This window comes from Scomber scombrus, chromosome 14 (genome assembly GCF_963691925.1).
Source record: "Scomber scombrus chromosome 14, fScoSco1.1, whole genome shotgun sequence".
Classification (NCBI taxonomy): Eukaryota; Metazoa; Chordata; class Actinopteri; order Scombriformes; family Scombridae; genus Scomber; species Scomber scombrus.
The window spans coordinates 29,972,432-29,995,954 of NC_084983.1; the positions used below are offsets into that span (position 1 = coordinate 29,972,432).

The 23,523-nt window shown below is 40.6% G+C and overlaps 1 protein-coding gene across 2 annotated transcripts in view; it reads right to left on the reverse strand.

The window, feature by feature from the left end:
- Window positions 1–5,268: 5,268 nt before the first annotated feature.
- LOC133993700 (platelet-derived growth factor receptor beta-like) overlaps window positions 5,269–23,523 on the reverse strand; it is a 24,444-nt gene continuing 6,189 nt past the window's right edge. Inside the window, exons 13-26 of one of the 2 annotated variants that reach the window (XM_062432716.1) lie at window positions 19,087–19,181; window positions 14,480–14,612; window positions 13,510–13,614; window positions 12,997–13,101; window positions 11,787–11,889; window positions 11,576–11,697; window positions 11,350–11,465; window positions 8,499–8,621; window positions 8,299–8,410; window positions 7,629–7,728; window positions 7,281–7,386; window positions 7,085–7,172; window positions 6,837–6,975; window positions 5,269–5,643 (exon numbers count right to left, since the gene is read on the reverse strand). In XM_062432716.1, the coding sequence (XP_062288700.1) occupies window positions 5,478–5,643; window positions 6,837–6,975; window positions 7,085–7,172; window positions 7,281–7,386; window positions 7,629–7,728; window positions 8,299–8,410; window positions 8,499–8,621; window positions 11,350–11,465; window positions 11,576–11,697; window positions 11,787–11,889; window positions 12,997–13,101; window positions 13,510–13,614; window positions 14,480–14,612; window positions 19,087–19,181 (1,613 nt within the window). In that variant the 3' untranslated portion in view covers window positions 5,269–5,477. Of the gene's footprint in view, window positions 5,644–6,836; window positions 6,979–7,084; window positions 7,173–7,280; window positions 7,387–7,628; window positions 7,729–8,298; window positions 8,411–8,498; window positions 8,622–11,349; window positions 11,466–11,575; window positions 11,698–11,786; window positions 11,890–12,996; window positions 13,102–13,509; window positions 13,615–14,479; window positions 14,613–19,086; window positions 19,182–23,523 lie in introns of both variants that reach the window. The other variant, XM_062432715.1, reaches the window with a different exon arrangement.

Sequence of the window (23,523 nt, forward strand, 5' to 3'; positions counted from 1 at the left end):
ATGTGATGAAACCTCAGCCAGGCAGGAAACACATTTAATACCAGAGACCACACACACACACACACACACACACACACACACACACACACACACACACACACACACACACACACACACACACACACACACACACACACACAGAGAGGGTCTCTCCCACTTCCTTGTCTTACTTCTTCTTTGTTGCAGAGTGGGAGTGGTGGATAGGAACTGGTTACCACGGCAACGTGATTACTACTCTAGTCGTAGTATTTGTAGTATTATTATGTGTGTAGTTGTATTAATGATGTTTAATAGTGATACTGATTATATCATTACAGCAAAGAACCACAACACACAGAGCAGCAACTAAAGACAATGAAATATATAAATATATAAATATATAAATATATAAATATATAAATATATAAATATATAAATATAAATATATAAATATATAAATATATAAATATATAAATATATAAATATAAATATATAAATATAAATATAAATATATAAATATATAAATATATAAATATAAAAATATATAAATATAAAGATATATAAATATATCGAAGGCAGCCTGACAGGATCAACGGGTCCACATGGACCCAGACCAGCCTGAGGATCAACGGGTCCACATGGACCCAGACCAGCCTGAGGATCAACGGGTCAACATGGACCCAGACCAGCCTGAGGATCAACGGGCCAACATGGACCCAGACCAGCCTGAGGATCAACGGGTCCACATGGACCCAGACCAGCCTGAGGATCAACGGGCCAACATGGACCCAGACCAGCCTGAGGATCAACGGGCCAACATGGACCCAGACCAGCCTGAGGATCAACGGGCCAACATGGACCCAGACCAGCCTGAGGATCAACGGGTCCACATGGACCCAGACCAGCCTGAGGATCAACGGGCCAACATGGACCCAGACCAGCCTGAGGATCAACGGGCCAACATGGACCCAGACCAGCCTGAGGATCAACGGGCCAACATGGACCCAGACCAGCCTGAGGATCAACGGGTCAACATGGACCCAGACCAGCCTGAGGATCAACGGGCCAACATGGACCCAGACCAGCCTGAGGATCAACGGGTCCACATGGACCCAGACCAGCCTGAGGATCAACGGGTCAACATGGACCCAGACCAGCCTGAGGATCAACGGGCCAACATGGACCCAGACCAGCCTGAGGATCAACGGGTCCACATGGACCCAGACCAGCCTGAGGATCAACGGGCCAACATGGACCCAGACCAGCCTGAGGATCAACGGGCCAACATGGACCCAGACCAGCCTGAGGATCAACGGGCCAACATGGACCCAGACCAGCCTGAGGATCAACGGGTCAACATGGACCCAGACCAGCCTGAGGATCAACGGGCCAACATGGACCCAGACCAGCCTGAGGATCAACGGGTCAACATGGACCCAGACCAGCCTGAGGATCAACGGGCCAACATGGACCCAGACCAGCCTGAGGATCAACGGGTCCACATGGACCCAGACCAGCTTTAAAAGTGACCAGTGTTAAATCAAACAGAACCGGTGGAGAGAAGCAGGACCGGGCTGGTTTTAGTGATAAATGAAACGTTAGAGTCGTAGAGAAGACGTGATGAAAGCATGAACGGGTTCCTCCAGGTCAGGGGGGGGGGGGGGGGGGGGGGGGGACGGGACCTGTGTTGGGTGGTTCGGTGAAGCATGAAGACGCAGAATAAATGAGACCTAACCCTGAACCTTTGAGGTGGACCAGCTGTAAGTACTGATGGAGAACACAAAGGTTCTAACCCTGAACCTTTGACGTGGACCAGCTTTAGTACTGATGGAGAACACAAAGGTTCTAACCCTGAACCTTTGAGGTGGACCAGCTTTAGTACTGATGGAGAACACAAAGGTTCCCAGACAGTTACACGATGCTGGAAGTCCAGCGAGGTCTGCTGGGTCAAGACCTGCACACCCAGTACTACTGGTACTGGTACTGGTACTAATACTGGTACTGGTACTGGTACTAGTACTAATACTGGTACTGGTACTAATACTGGTACTGGTACTGGTACTAGTACTAATACTGGTACTGGTACTAATACTGGTACTGGTACTGGTACTGACTGTTCAGCACTTTGGTTCAACTGAGGTTGTTTTTAAATATATGTAGTATTATATGCAGTACTATATGCAGTACTATATGCAGTACTATTTGTAGTACTATATGCAGTACTATATGCAGTACTATTTGTAGTACTATATGCAGTACTATATGCAGTACTATATGTAGTACTATATGCAGTACTATTTGTAGTACTATATGCAGTACTATATGCAGTACTATATGCAGTACTATATGTAGTACTATATGCAGTACTATTTGTAGTACTGACTGACACATTAAACGTCAGCAGACGTTAATCAGTAAAAACACTGAATATGTTTGTTAATGTTAATATAAATTAATAATATATTTATATTTATATAAATATACTATTAACAGTTATTAATAATATATTTATATTAATATAAATTAATAATATATTTATATTAATATAAATATATTATTAAGTTATTAATAATATATTTATATTAATATAAATATATTATTAATTTATATTAATATAAATATATTATTAACAGTTATTAATAATATATTAATATTAATATATTAATATAAATATATTAATATAAATATATTATTAACAGTTATTAATAACTTAACACTGATAAACTGTTTATTATTTAATCTAATTTGAGACGTATTAACTAACTTTATGAAGATGAATAAGTTAATAAACATTAAACCAAACAACTAATTACATGTTAATAAACTGATATTTAAAGTTTGTTCATAGTTATAAACTGTTAATAACATTAATGTTTTTATCTTTGTATGAAAACAATAAATATTAAATATTATTAAGTTAGTTTATGAACTAGTTAATGTTGAATAGAAGCAGCGTTATTTATATATATTATATATTATATATTATATATTATATATTATATATTATATATTATATATATATATATTATTAATAATCAGTTAATTAATGTTTCATTATTAAAATGTGATGAAGCTCATAAACACGTTGTTTCCCTTCATGAGTGATTAAAGATAATAAAAGTCTTAATAACATAAACATCAGATAATAAGTCTTAATAACATAAACATCAGATAATAAGTCTTAATAACATAAACATCAGATAATAAGTCTTAATAACATAAACAACAGATAATAAGTCTTAATAACAGCAGTAATAGTTTCTTACCTCCCGCTGAGCAGCAGCTGAGGACGAGCAGCAGCAGCATCAACATCTTCTCTGCTGTTGTTGTTTAAACTGAAGTCAAACTGACTGTGAGACTGAAGGAGCTTCACTTCCTGTTCCCCCCCCCCCCCACCCCCACCCCCCCCCCGTCATTAAGAGGAGGAGTCACCTGTTTCAGTCCCTCTGTGTGAATATATGCTGTAAACTCAGAATGTTTCAACATTAATAATTATTGTTTATTTTTCAGAGATCAGATCAATATTTGGTTTTACTTCCTTTATTCTTCAGACCAGCATCAGTTCTTACAGGCAGCCTGACACACAGTCAGCTGTTTGATCCTGACCCAGTTAAACCAAACAGCTGCTAACCATCATCAGGTTCACATGTAGGATGAATCAGTCGTTAACAGAACCAGAACCAGCTGTGTGAGGAGCAGCCAGACTGATACCAAGGTGGGACGGTTTCATGTCACAGGTCAAAGAAACGGCAACGTTGAGGATCGTAGACGCAGTATTCTGCCGAGTAAAGCTAGTGATGAAAACACATCCAGCTCATTTCCCTTCAGATGGGAAGCTGTCCAGCAGCGCCATGGCTGGGACCCGGCAGCGCCATGGCTGGGACCCGGCAGCGCCATCGCTGGGACCCGGCAGCGCCATGGCTGGGACCCGGCAGCGCCATGGCTGGGACCCGGCAGCGCCATGGCTGGGACCCGGCAGCTCCATCGCTGGGACCCGGCAGCGCCATGGCTGGGACCCGGCAGCTCCATCGCTGGGACCCGGCAGCGCCATGGCTGGGACCCGGCAGCGCCATCGCTGGGACCCGGCAGCGCCATCGCTGGGACCCGGCAGCTCCGTCGCTGGGACCCGGCAGTTCCGTCGCTGGGACCCAGCAGTTCCGTCGCTGGGACCCGGCAGTTCCATCGCTGGGACCCAGCAGTTCCGTCGCTGGGACCCGGCAGCACCATCGCTGGGACCCGGCAGTTCCATCGCTGGGACCCGGCAGCGCCTTCGCTGGGACCCGGCAGTTCCGTCGCTGGGACCCGGCAGCGCCATCGCTCGGACCCGGCAGCTCCGTCGCTGGGACCCGGCAGCGCCGTCGCTGGGTCCTGGGTAGCATCTACTGACCGGAGACGTCTGGACAGAAGTGGTCTTCATGGAAGAGTTGCAGCCAAACCTCTGACATGGAAACAAGGCCAAGAGACTCAACTATGCACCAGAGGAACTGGGGAGCAGAGTAATGGCAGCAGGTTCTCTGGACTGATGACTGCAGCAGAAGGAGAGCGGTACAATGAGTGTCTGCAGGCAGCAGTGAAGCATGGTGGAGGTTCTTCTTTGCATTTCTGTAAATGGAGTTGGAGATTTGGAGATTTGGTCAGGATTAATGGAGTCCTCGATGCTGAGTAACTTATCCATCATGTAACACCACCAGGGAGGCGTATGATTGGCCCTAGAGTCATTCTGCAGCACCCCATGGTGCAGCATGGTCTGGCCCCCACAGAGCCCTGATCTCAGCATCATCCTAACCCTACTGACACATTAAAGGAGTAACAGCTGATCTGAGTTTCTGACTGAATGTTTCATTGTTTGGATGAAATAATTATAATGTTTAAATGTGGTTAATTTACTGATATTTATGGGTTTATGTTAATATGTTGGTAATAAATATAAAAGCAGGAAGTTCTGAGTCTGAAAGCTGAAGCTGCATTCTGTGTTCTGACCAGCAGGGGGCGACATACAAGCAATAATCAGTCTATGGTCCCAGTCACTAGTTTGGCTACATTGGGATTGACAAGTTGTTACCATGGCGATGAGTGAGGTCACCGCTCATCGGTGTAAGAGCTCCACAAACCAGCAGGTGGCGTCACAGCGTCTGATTTATACATTTATGATTTAACTGATGTAACTGAATTAATGATTTATTAATAAAAACAATTTGACTCATAAAATAATAGACAGGAAACTCCTGGATGTGATTTTAAATATTTTTTAATAATATTTTTTCAGTTCAGATGAACATAAGGGTCTGAAAGCTGCAGATACACTGATATAACATATATATAACATATATATAACATATATAACATATATATAACTGTTATTAAACATATCTGATATAAAGCAGATATACACACACTGCAGAATCATTCAGAGTAATGAAGAATATAAAGGTGAATATTATAAAGTTATAATCTGATTCAGAATCTGCTGTACAAACTGTTTCACCCTCCGCTCTTCCTCACAGGCTGCTCTCATCTTCATCACGGCGGCTCTCATCTTCATCACGGCGGCTCTCATCTTCATCACGGCTGCATGACGCCTCACCCTCCTCATCCTCCCGTCTGTCTGCTGATGATGTCACTTCCTGTGCTCCAGGAGTATCCTGGGAGTCTGACAGCTGAGGGCTGCAGAGGAGAAATCACCTTCATCATCATCATCATCACCTTCATCATCATCATCATCATCATCATCATCATCATCATCATCATCATCATCACCATCATCATCACCACCATAATCATCATCACCATCATCATCATCACCATCACCATCATCATCATCACCATCATCATCATCATCATCACCACCATCATCATCATCATCACCATCACCACCATCATCATCATCACCATCACCACCATCATCATCATCACCATCATCACCATCACCACCATCATCATCATTATCACCATCATCACCATCACCACCATCATCATCACCATCACCATCACCATCATCACCATCATCATCATCATCATCACCATCATCATCATCATCATCATCACCATCACCACCATCATCATCATCACCACCATCATCATCACCATCATCATCATCATCACCATCATCACCACCATCATCATCATCACCATCATCACCATCACCACCATCATCATCATCACCACCATCATCATCACCATCATCATCATCACCATCACCATCATCATCATCACCATCATCATCATCATCATCACCATCATCATCATCATCATCACCATCACCACCATCATCATCATCACCACCATCATCACCATCATCACCATCACCACCATCATCACCATCACCACCATCACCACCATCACCACCATCATCATCATCACCATCATCACCATCATCACCACCATCATCATCATCATCACCATCATCACCACCATCATCATCATCACCACCATCATCACCATCACCACCATCATCATCATCATCATCACCATCATCACCATCACCACCATCATCATCATCACCATCATCACCATCATCACCACCATCATCATCATCATCACCATCATCACCATCATCACCATCACCACCATCATCACCACCATCATCATCATCATCATCATCATCACCATCATCACCATCATCATCATTATCATCATCATCATCACCACCATCATCATCATCATCACCATCATCACCACCATCATCATCATCATCATCATCATCACCATCATCACCATCATCATCATTATCATCATCATCATCACCACCATCATCATCATCATCATCATCATCACCATCATCACCATCATCATCATTATCATCATCACCATCACCACCATCATCACCACCACCATCATCATCATCATCGTCATCGTACCTGACTGCGTCCAGCGCAGCATCACCGCTGGTTTCTATGGTGATGTCAGTGATGGGGATGATGTAAGTGCCGTGGGAGGGGCCTGCCTCCTGTGGCTCCGCCTCCGACAGGTGAACTTCCACCTGGGGGGCGGGACTTCCTGCTAACACAGAGAATGGGCGGGGTTTATATAATGTGACACAGGTGAGTCATCAATAATCTGTAATCGTTATAAATTATTATTATTGATCAATAAAGTGATTAATCACCGTTGAGCTGGATGTCTGCAGCTCTGGATCGAACGACAACAGCCGGAGTCTCTCCCCGCAGGAAGTCCTCCGTCAGCTGCAGGAAGCGCTGCACACAGGGAGGGAAGTTAGACTCAAGCTGGACTGAAGTTAGACTCAAGCTGGACTGAAGTTAGACTCAAGCTGGGCTGAAGTTGGAAGTCACTTATTTCTTTACCTTCCTGTAGTCGTCCGTCAGCATGTTGCCGATGGAGACGACCAATGAGGAGAAAGCAGGTCTGTCCTGAGGTTTCTCCTCCCAGCACTGTGACATCACATCGAAGCTGAAAACAGTAATGATTCATTCATTAGTTCATTAATGGACTCACGCTGCAGTTTAAGGAATCTGCCACAAAGCAAACATCTGAAGAAAGTGTGGTCTATTATCTCGTGAACTGTTTTCATTAATCCAGTGACCCCTGGTGGGGGTCCTGACCCCCAGGTTGGGAACCACTGCTCTACAGTTAAACCTGTTTAGGACAAACTGTCCTCATATGTTAAGCAGATCTGCAGCTGTGTGTCATACATGTTGTGTGGAGCGTGTTCGGGTCTGTTCATACGGTATCCTCTCTTCAGAGCGCAGTAAAACTCCTGGGTCATAGGGAGGTCAGGGTACGGGCTCCCACCTGGGACAAAACACACAGCATTCAAATCAGAGTGTTTAAACAGACATGAACACATTAATTATTCAAAAACATCATTTTTGTCTTTTATGAACAACAAAAATCTGTTTTATACAAACAAAGTGACGTGTTGGTTCTGGAGAAAAACCCAAAAGCACAACAAAGAGACAGATGACTTAAAAGAGAAGTTCAGTTTACTTCATGAATGCAGGCAGAGTCACAACCAGGAGATCAGCTCAAGTCAGAGCAGGCAAAGAAGAAGAAGAAGAAGAAGGAAACACTGGAGAGCTCAGCAGCTAACACACAACACAACCTGAGAAATACTGAGGGACTAACGAGCCAATGAGCTGCAGGTGAAACCAGGCGAGAGGAATAACTAGCCCAGGATGAGAGAGGCAGGACCTGACTGACAGGTGAGTTAATGAGACTAAAATAAACTAGCAGTTAGCAACAAAAAACTAAGAATAGCAAAAAAAGCTAATAAACAACAGATGAAGTAAATGAAAGTAAAATAAGTTGTTGGTTTAATCTCTGCAGGGAGTTAACTTCCTGTCAGAGCAGGATGAACGTTACCGAGAGAGAAGATCTCCCACAGCAGGACTCCGTAGGACCAGACGTCGCTCTGAGAGCTGTAGATGTTCTGGAAGATGCTCTCAGGAGACATCCACTTCACCGGCAGGAAGCTCTGACATAAAACATGTGATCATCATGTCATCATCAATAATCAATAATCAATTCTTCTTTAACGAGGTCAAATCAGGTTGTTAACTTACGTTGCCCCTGGCGACGTAGTCCTGGTCCTTCTGCAGGTCTCGGGCCAAACCGAAGTCACAGACCTTCACCAGCTTCCCCTCACAGACCAGAACGTTCCTCGCTGCCAAGTCCCTGTGGACGCACTGCAACACGCCATAAACACGTTAGTGCACGTTACTACACGCCATCAACACGTTAGTGCACGTTACTGCACGTCATCAACACGTTAGTGCACGTTACTGCACGTCATCAACACGTTAGTGCACGTTACTGCACGCTATCAACACGTTAGTGCACGTTAATACACGCCATCAACACGTTACTGCACGTTACTACACGCCATCAACACGTTACTGCACGTTACTGCACGCCATCAACACGCCATCAACACGTTACTGCACGTTACTACACGCCATCAACACGTTAGTGCACGTTACTACACGCCATCAACACGTTAGTGCACGTTACTGCACGTCATCAACACGTTAGTGCACGTTACTGCACGTCATCAACACGTTAGTGCACGTTACTGCACGTTACTGCACGCCATCAACACGTTAGTGCACGTTACTGCACGTCATCAACACGTTAGTGCACGTTACTGCACGTCATCAACACGTTACTGCACGTTACTGCACGTTACTGCACGCCATCAACACGTTAGTGCACGTTACTGCACGTCATCAACACGTTAGTGCACGTTAGTGCACGTTACTGCACGCCATCAACACGTTAGTGCACGTTACTGCACGTCATCAACACGTTACTGCACGTTACTGCACGTTACTGCACGCCATCAACACGTTAGTGCACGTTACTGCACGTCATCAACACGTTAGTGCACGTTACTGCACTTCATCAACACGTTAGTGCACGTTACTGCACGCCATCAACACGTTAGTGCACGTTACTACACGCCATCAACACGTTAGTGCACGCCATCAACACGTTAGTGCACGCCATCAACACGTTAGTGCACGCCATCAACACGTAAGTGCACGTTACTACACGCCATCAACACGTTAGTGCACGTTACTGCACGCCATCAACACGTTAGTGCACGTTAGTGCACGTTACTACACGCCATCAACACGTTACTGCACGTTACTACACGCCATCAACACGTTAGTGCACGCCATCAACACGTTAGTGCACGCCATCAACACGTTAGTGCACGCCATCAACACGTTAGTGCACGTTACTACACGCCATCAACACGTTACTGCACGCCATCAACACGTTACTACACGTTACTACACGCCATCAACACGTTAGTGCACGCCATCAACACGTTAGTGCACGCCATCAACACGTTAGTGCACGCCATCAACACGTTAGTGCACGTTACTACACGCCATCAACACGTTACTGCACGCCATCAACACGTTACTGCACGTTACTGCACGCCATCAACATGTTAGTGCACGTTACTGCACGTTACTGCACACCATCAACACGTTACTACACGTTAGTGCACGCCATCAACACGTTACTACACGCCATCAACACGTTACTACACGTTAGTGCACGCCATCAACACGTTACTGCACGTTACTGCACGCCATCAACACGTTACTACACGCCATCAACACGCCATCAACACGTTAGTGCACGTTACTACACGCCATCAACACGCCATCAACACGTTACTGCACGTTACTACAAGTTAGTGCACGCCATCAACACGCCATCAACACGTTACTACACGTTACTGCACGTTACTGCACGTTACTGCACGTTACTGCACGTTACTGCACGCCATCAACACGTTACTACACGCCATCAACACGCCATCAACACGTTACTGCACGTTACTGCACGTTACTGCACGCCATCGACACGTTACTACACGCCATCAACACGTTAGTGCACGTTACTGCACGCCATCAACACGTTACTACACGCCATCAACACGTTAGTGCACGTTACTTCACGCCATCAACACGCCATCAACACGTTAGTGCACGTAACTGCACGCCATCAACACGTTAGTGCACGTTAGTGCATGCCATCAACACGCCATCAGCACGTTACTACACGTTACTGCACACCATCAACACGTTACTACACGTTAGTGCACGCCATCAACACGTTACTACACGCCATCAACACGTTACTACACGTTAGTGCACGCCATCAACACGTTACTGCACGTTACTGCACGCCATCAACACGTTACTACACGCCATCAACACGCCATCAACACGTTAGTGCACGTTACTACACGCCATCAACACGCCATCAACACGTTACTGCACGTTACTACAAGTTAGTGCACGCCATCAACACGCCATCAACACGTTACTACACGTTACTGCACGTTACTGCACGTTACTGCACGTTACTGCACGCCATCAACACGTTACTACACGCCATCAACACGCCATCAACACGTTACTGCACGTTACTGCACGTTACTGCACGCCATCAACACGTTACTACACGCCATCAACACGTTAGTGCACGTTACTGCACGCCATCAACACGTTACTACACGCCATCAACACGTTAGTGCACGTTACTTCACGCCATCAACACGCCATCAACACGTTAGTGCACGTAACTGCACGCCATCAACACGTTAGTGCACGTTAGTGCATGCCATCAACACGCCATCAGCACGTTACTACACGTTACTGCACATTACTGCACGTTAGTGCACGCCATCAACACGTTACTGCACGTTAGTGCACGCCATCAACACGTTACACACAACATATTGATCAGTGATGTATTGATCAGTGATGTATTGATCAGTGATGTATTGATCAGTAATGTATTGATCAGTGATGTATTGATCAGTGATGTAGTGATCAGTGATGTATTGATCAGTGATGTATTGATCAGTGATGTAGTGATCAGTGACTGTACATTTCTGGAGGAGAGGAAGTCCATGGCCTGAGAGATCTGGTAGGAGAAGCTGAGGAGGTCGTTGAGGCTGAGGAGAGGAGAGTCACTGAGGAGGACAGACAGCGCCTCCTGCTGGTCTGAAGGAGAACAATAAGCAATAATCAATAATCATAGATGAGCAATTAATGAATAATGAGTATAAATATGACCCACATGCAGACAGGTGAACTTGTTGTATTTGTGTCACCTGACGGTTTGTACGGCGTCTCGTACACCGCAGGTTCGATGTCGGCGTAGCTGAGCTCCTTCATGGCCACGTACTGAGCGTTCTCCTCTTTATTCATGTCCATGTAACCTCCGTCAGCATCGCTGCACACCACACACAACATGTTAGTATAGTGTGTGTGTGTGTATGTGTGTGTGTGTGTGTGTGTATGTGTGTGTATGTGTGTGTTAACCTCTTGGTGTGTGTGTCACTCTGTAGGAAGGTGTGTTTGTTCCGCTGCAGGTAGTTCACCAGGTCTCCATGACGACAGAACTCTGTGATCAGATAGACAGGACCTGGAGAGACAGACAGGTCACAGTTAAACACACACACACACACACACACACACACACACACACACACACACACACACACACACACACACACATAAGCACACACACACACACACACACACACACACAAACACATACAAACACAAACACACACACACACAGAGTCAGAAAGATGTGATATCGATTAAGGTTTATTTAGGATTAGTTTATTATGAAAATATTCAGTTTAGTATGAATTTAGACTTCATCATAAATTTAGTATTAATTTAGGATTAAATCAGGATTAGTTTAGGATTAATTTAGGATTAAATCAGGGTTAGTTTAGGATTAAATCAGGATTAAATCAGGGTTAGTTTAGGATTAAGTCAGGGTTAGTTTAGGATTAAGTCAGGATTAAGTCAGGGTTAGTTTAGGATTAAGTCAGGGTTAGTTTAGGATTAAGTCAGGATTAAATCAGGATTAGTTTAGGATTAATTTAGGATTAAATCAGGGTTAGTTTAGGATTAAATCAGGATTAAATCAGGGTTAGTTTAGGATTAAGTCAGGGTTAGTTTAGGATTAAGTCAGGATTAAGTCAGGGTTAGTTTAGGATTAAGTCAGGGTTAGTTTAGGATTAAGTCAGGATTAGTTTAGGATTAATTTAGGATTAAATCAGGGTTAGTTTAGGATTAAATCAGGATTAAATCAGGGTTAGTTTAGGATTAAGTCAGGGTTAGTTTAGGATTAAGTCAGGATTAAGTCAGGGTTAGTTTAGGATTAAGTCAGGGTTAGTTTAGGATTAAGTCAGGATTAAGTCAGGGTTAGTTTAGGATTAAGTCAGGATTAAGTCAAGGTTAGTTTAGGATTAAGTCAGGGTTAGTTTAGGATTAAGTCAGGATTAAGTCAAGGTTAGTTTAGGATTAAGTCAGGATTAAGTCAGGATTAAGTCAGGGTTAGTTTAGGGTTAAGTCAGGATTAGATCAGTATTAGTTTAGGATTAGTTTAGGGTTAAATCAGGGTTAGTTTAGGGTTAGTCTAGGATTAAGTCAGGATTAAATCAGGGTTAGTTTAGGATTAAGTCAGGATTAAATCAGGGTTAGTTTAAGATTAAATCAGGATTAAAGCGTGTACCTCCTCTAGTGCACGCTCCCAGTAGGTTGACAACATTCAGATGAGGACCGAGATGAACCAAAACCTTCAACTCTGACATCAGAGACTGAACTGCACCACTGTTTTCTGAACAGACACACACACAAACACACACACACACACACACAAACACACACACACAAACACACACACACACACACACACACACACACACACACACAAACACACACACACACAAACACACACACACACACACACACACACACACAAACACACACACACACACAAACACACACACACACACACACACACACACACACACACACACACAAACACAAACACAAAGCTATACTTATTAGCCAAACCTTAACCAGGACTGAAGAAATGACATTTTGCCTCCTTCCGATCTCTAGTAACCATGACTACACAACTTTACACGGTCGATGTTTACACTGGAAATGGGAATGAAACCATGAACACACTCACAAACACACACACACACACACACACACACACATAGGATCATTTACGTACGTTTGACCATCTTCACAGCAACTTTAGTCATCGAGTGAGAGTGAAGCAGATCAGAGACCGTCGCCTCGACAACACGACCAAAAGCACCTGAACCCAACACCTGACCTGCAGACAGACAGGCAGACAGACAGAGAGACAGGCAGGCAGACAGAGAGGCAGACAGACAGACAGGCAGACAGAGAGACAGACAGACAGGCAGACAGACAGGCAGAGAGAGAGACAGACAGACAGACAGACAGGCAGGCAGACAGACAGACAGACAGGCAGACAGAGAGACAGACAGACAGGCAGACAGACAGGCAGAGAGAGAGACAGACAGACAGACAGGCAGGCAGACAGACAGACAGACAGACAGGCAGAGAGAGAGACAGACAGACAGGCAGACAGACAGGCAGAGAGAGAGACAGACAGACAGACAGACAGGCAGGCAGACAGACAGACAGACAGACAGACAGGCAGAGAGAGAGACAGACAGACAGACAGACAGACAGACAGACAGACAGACAGACAGACAGACAGACAGACAGACAGACAGAGAGAGAGACAGACAGACAGACAGACAGACAGACAGACAGACAGACAGACAGGCAGGCAGGCAGACAGACAGACAGACAGGCAGAGAGAGAGACAGACAGACAGACAGACAGACAGACAGACAGACAGACAGACAGACAGGCAGGCAGGCAGGCAGACAGACAGACAGACAGACAGACAGACAGACAGACAGACAGACAGACAGACAGGCAGACAGACAGGCAGACACAGACAGACAGAGAGAGAGGGTTAGGGTTAAAGTTAAAGTAAACTCACCTCTCAGTATTACCTAGTACTACGTAGTCTCAGTACTACCTAGTACTACGTGTCAGTATTACCTAGTACTACGTGGTCTCAGTACTACCTAGTACTACGTGTCAGTATTACCTAGTACTACGTGGTCTCAGTACTACCTAGTACTACGTGTCAGTATTACCTAGTACTACGTGTTCTCGGGGTACCTCCCAGGTGGAGTTGTAAGGAAGGCTCGTGGGGTCGATGTAAGTGTACTGTTGACCATCGGGACTCACAGACTCGATCACCTTCCAACGAACTTCATAACGAGGTTTCTGAACAAAGAAGAAGAGAAGACGAGATTCAGCTACTGGAACTAATACTGAGTTACTACTGAGTTACTACTGAGTTACTACTGAGTTACTACTGAGTTATTACTGAGTTACTACTGAGTTACTACTGAGTTATTACTGAGTTACTACTGAGTTACTACTGAGTTACTACTGAGTTACTACTGAGTTATTACTGAGTTATTACTGAGTTACTACTGAGTTACTACTGAGTTACTACTGAGTTACTACTGAGTTACTACTGAGTTATTACTGAGTTACTACTGAGTTACTACTGAGTTACTACTGAGTTATTACTGAGTTACTACTGAGTTACTACTGAGTTATTACTGAGTTACTACTGAGTTATTACTGAGTTATTACTGAGTTATTACTGAGTTACTACTGAGTTACTACTGAGTTACTACTGAGTTACTACTGAGTTATTACTGAGTTACTACTGAGTTACTACTGAGTTACTACTGAGTTACTACTGAGTTATTACTGAGTTATTACTGAGTTACTACTGAGTTACTACTGAGTTACTACTGAGTTATTACTGAGTTATTACTGAGTTATTACTGAGTTATTACTGAGTTACTACTGAGTTACTACTGAGTTACTACTGAGTTATTACTGAGTTATTACTGAGTTACTACTGAATTACTACTGAGTTACTACTGAGTTATTACTGAGTTACTACTGAGTTACTACTGAGTTACTACTGAGTTACTACTGAGTTACTACTGAGTTACTACTGAGTTATTACTGAGTTACTACTGAGTTATTACTGAGTTACTACTGAGTTACTACTGAGTTACTACTGAGTTACTACTGAGTTACTACTGAGTTATTACTGAGTTACTACTGAGTTACTACTGAGTTATTACTGAGTTACTACTGAGTTATTACTGAGTTACTACTGAGTTACTACTGAGTTATTACTGAGTTACTACTGAGTTACTACTGAGTTACTACTGAGTTACTACTGAGTTACTACTGAGTTATTACTGAGTTATTACTGAGTTACTACTGAGTTACTACTGAGTTACTACTGAGTTACTACTGAGTTATTACTGAGTTACTACTGAGTTACTACTGAGTTACTACTGAGTTACTACTGAGTTACTACTGAGTTATTACTGAGTTACTACTGAGTTATTACTGAGTTATTACTGAGTTATTACTGAGTTACTACTGAGTTACTACTGAGTTACTACTGAGTTACTACTGAGTTATTACTGAGTTACTACTGAGTTACTACTGAGTTACTACTGAGTTATTACTGAGTTATTACTGAGTTACTACTGAGTTACTACTGAGTTACTACTGAGTTATTACTGAGTTATTACTGAGTTATTACTGAGTTACTACTGAGTTACTACTGAGTTACTACTGAGTTATTACTGAGTTATTACTGAGTTATTACTGAGTTACTACTGAGTTACTACTGAGTTATTACTGAGTTATTACTGAGTTATTACTGAGTTATTACTGAGTTACTACTGAGTTACTACTGAGTTACTACTGAGTTATTACTGAGTTATTACTGAGTTACTACTGAGTTACTACTGAGTTACTACTGAGTTATTACTGAGTTACTACTGAGTTATTACTGAGTTACTACTGAGTTACTACTGAGTTATTACTGAGTTACTACTGAGTTATTACTGAGTTATTACTGAGTTACTACTGAGTTACTACTGAGTTACTACTGAGTTATTACTGAGTTACTACTGAGTTATTACTGAGTTATTACTGAGTTACTACTGAGTTACTACTGAGTTATTACTGAGTTACTACTGAGTTATTACTGAGTTATTACTGAGTTACTACTGAGTTATTACTGAGTTATTACTGAGTTATTACTGAGTTATTACTGAGTTATTGCTGAGTTACTGCTGAGTTACTGCTGAGTTATTGCTGAGTTACTGCTGAGTTATTACTGAGTTACTACCGAGTTACTACCGAGTTACTACCGAGTTACTACCGAGTTACTACCGAGTTATTACCGAGTTATTACCGAGTTACTACCGAGTTACTACCGAGTTATTACCGAGTTACTACCGAGTTACTACCGAGTTACTACCGAGTTATTACCGAGTTATTACCGAGTTACTACCGAGTTACTACCGAGTTATTACCGAGTTATTACCGAGTTACTACCGAGTTACTACCGAGTTATTACCGAGTTACTACCGAGTTATTACCGAGGTATTACCGAGTTACTACTGAGTTACTACTGAGTTACTACTGAGTTACTACTGAGTTACTACCGAGTTATTGCTGAGTTATTACTGAGTTATTACTGAGTTACTACTGAGTTATTACTGAGTTACTACTGAGTTATTACTGAGTTACTACTGAGTTATTACTGAGTTATTACTGAGTTACTACTGAGTTATTACTGAGTTATTACTGAGTTACTACCGAGTTATTACCGAGTTATTACCGAGTTACTACTCAGTTATTACTGAGTTATTACTGAGTTACTACTGAGTTATTACTGAGTTATTACTGAGTTACTACTGAGTTACTACTGAGTTATTACTGAGTTACTACTGAGTTACTACTGAGTTACTACTGAGTTATTACTGAGTTACTGAGTTACTACTGAGTTACTACTGAGTTACTACTGAGTTATTACTGAGTTACAACTGAGTTACTACTGAGTTATTACTGAGTTATTACTGAGTTACTACTGAGTTACTACTGAGTTACTACTGAGTTACTACTGAGTTACTACTGAGATACTACTGAGTTATTACTGAGTTATTACTGAGTTACTACTGAGTTACTACTGAGTTACTACTGAGTTATTACTGAGTTACTACTGAGTTACTACTGAGTTATTACTGAGTTACTACTGAGTTATTACTGAGTTACTACTGAGTTATTACTGAGTTACTACTGAGTTATTACTGAGTTACTACTGAGTTACTACTGAGTTACTACTGAGTTACTACTGAGTTATTACTGAGTTATTACTGAGTTACTACTGAGTTACTACTGAGTTACTACTGAGTTATTACTGAGTTATTACTGAGTTACTACTGAGTTACTACTGAGTTACTACTGAGTTATTACTGAGTTACTACTGAGTTACTACTGAGTTACTACCGAGTTATTACTGAGTTATTACTGAGTTATTACTGAGTTATTACTGAGTTACTACTGAGTTATTACTGAGTTACTACTGAGTTATTACTGAGTTATTACTGAGTTATTACTGAGTTACTACTGAGTTACTACTGAGTTACTACTGAGTTACTACTGAGTTATTACTGAGTTATTACTGAGTTACTACTGAGTTATTACTGAGTTATTACTGAGTTATTACTGAGTTACTACTGAGTTACTACTGAGTTACTACTGACTTACTACTGAGTTATTACTGAGTTATTACTGAGTTACTACTGAGTTACTACTGAGTTACTACTGAGTCATTACTGAGTTACTACTGAGTTATTACTGAGTTATTACTGAGTTATTACTGAGTTACTACTGAGTTACTACTGAGTTACTACTGAGTTATTACTGAGTTATTACTGAGATACTACTGAGTTATTACTGAGTTATTACTGAGTTATTACTGAGTTACTACTGAGTTACTACTGAGTTACTACTGAGTTACTACTGAGTTATTACTGAGTTATTACTGAGTTACTACTGAGTTACTACTGAGTTACTACTGAGTTATTACTGAGTTATTACTGAGTTACTACTGAGTTACTACTGAGTTACTACTGAGTTATTACTGAGTTACTACTGAGTTACTACTGAGTTACTACTGAGTTACTACTGAGATATTACTGAGTTATTACTGAGTTACTACTGAGTTACTACTGAGTTATTACTGAGTTATTACTGAGTTATTACTGAGTTACTACTGAGTTATTACTGAGTTACTACTGAGTTATTACTGAGTTATTACTGAGTTATTACTGAGTTACTACTGAGTTACTACTGAGTTACTACTGAGTTACTACTGAGTTACTACTGAGTTATTACTGAGTTATTACTGAGTTACTACTGAGTTATTACTGAGTTATTACTGAGTTATTACTGAGTTACTACTGAGTTACTACTGAGTTACTACTGACTTACTACTGACTTACTACTGAGTCATTACTGAGTTACTACTGAGTTATTACTGAGTTATTACTGAGTTACTACTGAGTTACTACTGAGTTATTACTGAGTTATTACTGAGTTACTACTGAGTTACTACTGAGTTATTACTGAGTTATTACTGAGTTACTACTGAGTTATTACTGAGTTACTACTGAGTTATTACTGAGTTACTACTGAGTTATTACTGAGTTATTACTGAGTTATTACTGAGTTACTACTGAGTTATTACTGAGTTACTACTGAGTTATTACTGAGTTACTACTGAGTTACTACTGAGTTATTACTGAGTTACTACTGAGTTATTACTGAGTTATTAATAATAAACTAATAATAAAACACTGAATACTTTTCTCCAGAGGACGATGAGGATGATGAGGAAGATAATCGCGATGACAACCAGAACCAGAACTGCTGCCAAGACTACGACCTGAGACAAGAGAGCTGGAGACAGAGAGACAGGTACAGAGAAAGAGAGACAGGTACAGAGAAAGAGACAGGTACAGAGAGAGAGAGACAGGTACAGAGAGAGAGAGACAGGTACAGAGAGAGAGAGGCAGGTACAGAGAGAGAGACAGGTACAGAGAGAGAGAGACAGGTACAGAGAGAGAGACAGGTACAGAGAGAGAGAAAGACAGGTACAGAGAGAGAGACAGGTACAGAGAGAGAGAAAGACAGGTACAGAGAGAGAGACAGGTACAGAGAGAGAGAAAGACAGGTACAGAGAGAGAGAGACAGGTACAGAGAGAGAGACAGGTACAGAGAGAGAGAGAGACAGGTACAGAGAGACAGAGAGACAGGTACAGAGAGAGAGAGAGACAGGTACAGAGAGAGAGAGACAGGTACAGAGAGAGAGACAGGTACAGAGAGAGAGAAAGACAGGTACAGAGAGAGAGAGACAGGTACAGAGAGAGAGACAGGTACAGAGAGACAGAGAGACAGGTACAGAGAGAGAGAGAGAGAGACATATAGTTTGTCAGTAGATTTCATCATTTTAGTAGTAGTACTACGTTAGTACTGCAGTACTACTATGTTAGTAGTAGTAGTACTATGTTAGTAGTAGTAGTACTACGTTAGTACTGCAGTACTACTATGTTAGTAGTAGTAGTACTATGTTAGTAGTAGTAGTACTACGTTAGTACTGCAGTACTACTATGTTAGTAGTAGTAGTACTATGTTAGTAGTAGTAGTACTACGTTAGTACTGCAGTACTACTATGTTAGTAGTAGTAGTACTATGTTAGTAGTAGTAGTACTACGTTAGTACTGCAGTACTACTATGTTAGTAGTAGCAGTGCTGCAGTAGTACTGCAGTAGTACTATGTTAGTAGTAGTAGTACTATGTTAGTAGTAGTAGTACTACAGTAGTACTATGTTAGTAGTAGTAGTACTAAGTTAGTAGTAGTAGTACTACAGTAGTACTATGTTAGTAGTAGTAGTACTAAGTTAGTAGTAGTAGTACTGCAGTAGTACTATGTTAGTAGTAGTAGTACTACAGTAGTACTATGTTAGTAGTAGTAGTACTATGTTAGTAGTAGTAGTACTATGTTAGTAGTAGTAGTACTACAGTAGTACTATGTTAGTAGTAGTAGTACTATGTTAGTAGTAGTAGTACTACAGTAATACTATGTTAGTAGTAGTAGTACTATGTTAGTAGTAGTAGTACTATGTTAGTAGTAGTAGTACTACAGTAGTACTATGTTAGTAGTAGTAGTACTATGTTAGTAGTAGTAGTACTATGTTAGTAGTAGTAGTACTATGTTAGTAGTAGTAGTACTATGTTAGTAGTAGTAGTACTATGTTAGTAGTAGTAGTACTATGTTAGTAGTAGTAGTACTATGTTAGTAGTAGTAGTACTACAGTAGTACTATGTTAGTAGTAGTAGTACTATGTTAGTAGTAGTAGTACTACAGTAGTACTATGTTAGTAGTAGTAGTACTATGTTAGTAGTAGTACTACAGTAGTACTATGTTAGTAGTAGTAGTACTATGTTAGTAGTAGTAGTACTATGTTAGTAGTAGTAGTACTACAGTAGTACTATGTTAGTAGTAGTAGTACTATGTTAGTAGTAGTAGTACTATGTTAGTAGTAGTAGTACTATGTTAGTAGTAGTAGTACTATGTTAGTAGTAGTAGTACTACAGTAGTACTATGTTAGTAGTAGTAGTACTATGTTAGTAGTAGTAGTACTACAGTAGTACTATGTTAGTAGTAGTAGTACTATGTTAGTAGTAGTAGTACTATGTTAGTAGTAGTAGTACTACAGTAGTACTATGTTAGTAGTAGTAGTACTATGTTAGTAGTAGTAGTACTATGTTAGTAGTAGTAGTACTATGTTAGTAGTAGTAGTACTGCAGTAGTACTACTGAGTAGTAGTAGTACTATGTTAGTAGTAGTAGTACTATGTTAGTAGTAGTAGTACTACAGTAGTACTATGTTAGTAGTAGTAGTACTATGTTAGTAGTAGTAGTACTATGTTAGTAGTAGTAGTACTGCAGTAGTACTATGTTAGTAGTAGTAGTACTATGTTAGTAGTAGTAGTACTATGTTAGTAGTAGTAGTACTATGTTAGTAGTAGTAGTACTATGTTAGTAGTAGTAGTACTATGTTAGTAGTAGTAGTACTATGTTAGTAGTAGTAGTACTACAGTAGTACTATGTTAGTAGTAGTAGTACTATGTTAGTAGTAGTAGTACTATGTTAGTAGTAGTAGTACTGCAGTAGTACTATGTTAGTAGTAGTAGTACTATGTTAGTAGTAGCAGTACTATGTTAGTAGTAGTAGTACTACAGTAGTACTATGTTAGTAGTAGTAGTACTACAGCAGTACTATGTTAGTAGTAGTAGTACTACAGCAGTACTATGTTAGTAGTAGTAGTACTACAGTAGTACTATGTTAGTAGTAGTAGTACTACAGTAGTACTATGTTAGTAGTAGTAGTACTATGTTAGTAGTAGTAGTACTATGTTAGTAGTAGTAGTACTGCAGTAGTACTATGTTAGTAGTAGTAGTACTATGTTAGTAGTAGTAGTACTATGTTAGTAGTAGTAGTACTATGTTAGTAGTAGCAGTACTATGTTAGTAGTAGTAGTACTACAGTAGTACTATGTTAGTAGTAGTAGTACTACAGCAGTACTATGTTAGTAGTAGTAGTACTACAGCAGTACTATGTTAGTAGTAGTAGTACTACAGCAGTACTATGTTAGTAGTAGTAGTACTACAGTAGTACTATGTTAGTAGTAGTAGTACTATGTTAGTAGTAGTAGTACTATGTTAGTAGTAGTAGTACTGCAGTAGTACTATGTTAGTAGTAGTAGTACTATGTTAGTAGTAGTAGTACTATGTTAGTAGTAGTAGTACTATGTTAGTAGTAGCAGTACTATGTTAGTAGTAGTAGTACTATGCTAGTAGTAGTAGTACTATGTTAGTAGTAGTAGTACTATGTTAGTAGTAGTAGTACTATGTTAGTAGTAGTAGTACTATGCTAGTAGTAGTAGTACTATGTTAGTAGTAGTAGTACTATGTTAGTAGTAGTAGTACTATGTTAGTAGTAGTAGTACTATGTTAGTAGTAGTAGTACTATGTTAGTAGTAGTAGTACTATGTTAGTAGTAGCAGTACTATGTTAGTAGTAGTACTACAGTAGTACTATGTTAGTAGTAGTAGTACTATGTTAGTAGTAGTAGTACTACAGTAGTACTATGTTAGTAGTAGTAGTACTACAGTAGTACTATGTTAGTAGTAGTAGTACTATGTTAGTAGTAGTAGTACTACAGTAGTACTATGTTAGTAGTAGTAGTACTATGTTAGTAGTAGTAGTACTATGTTAGTAGTAGTAGTACTACAGTAGTACTATGTTAGTAGTAGTAGTACTATGTTAGTAGTAGTAGTACTATGTTAGTAGTAGTAGTACTATGTTAGTAGTAGTAGTACTATGTTAGTAGTAGTAGTACTATGTTAGTAGTAGTAGTACTACAGTAGTACTATGTTAGTAGTAGTAGTACTACAGTAGTACTATGCTAGTAGTAGTAGTACTATGTTAGTAGTAGTAGTACTATGTTAGTAGTAGTAGTACTATGTTAGTAGTAGTAGTACTACAGTAGTACTATGTTAGTAGTAGTAGTACTATGTTAGTAGTAGTAGTACTATGTTAGTAGTAGTAGTACTACAGTAGTACTATGTTAGTAGTAGTAGTACTATGCTAGTAGTAGTAGTACTATGTTAGTAGTAGTAGTACTACAGTAGTACTATGTTAGTAGTAGTAGTACTATGTTAGTAGTAGTAGTACTATGTTAGTAGTAGTAGTACTACAGTAGTACTATGTTAGTAGTAGTAGTACTATGCTAGTAGTAGTAGTACTATGTTAGTAGTAGTAGTACTATGTTAGTAGTAGTAGTACTATGCTAGTAGTAGTAGTACTATGTTAGTAGTAGTAGTACTATGCTAGTAGTAGTAGTACTATGTTAGTAGTAGTAGTACTACAGTAGTACTATGTTAGTAGTAGTAGTACTATGTTAGTAGTAGTAGTACTATGTTAGTAGTAGTAGTACTATGTTAGTAGTAGTAGTACTATGTTAGTAGTAGTAGTACTACAGTAGTACTATGTTAGTAGTAGTAGTACTATGTTAGTAGTAGTAGTACTATGTTAGTAGTAGTACTATGTTAGTAGTAGCAGTACTATGTTAGTAGTAGCAGTACTATGTTAGTAGTAGTAGTACTACAGTAGTACTACAGTAGTACTATGTTAGTAGTAGTAGTACTACAGTAGTACTATGTTAGTAGTAGTAGTAC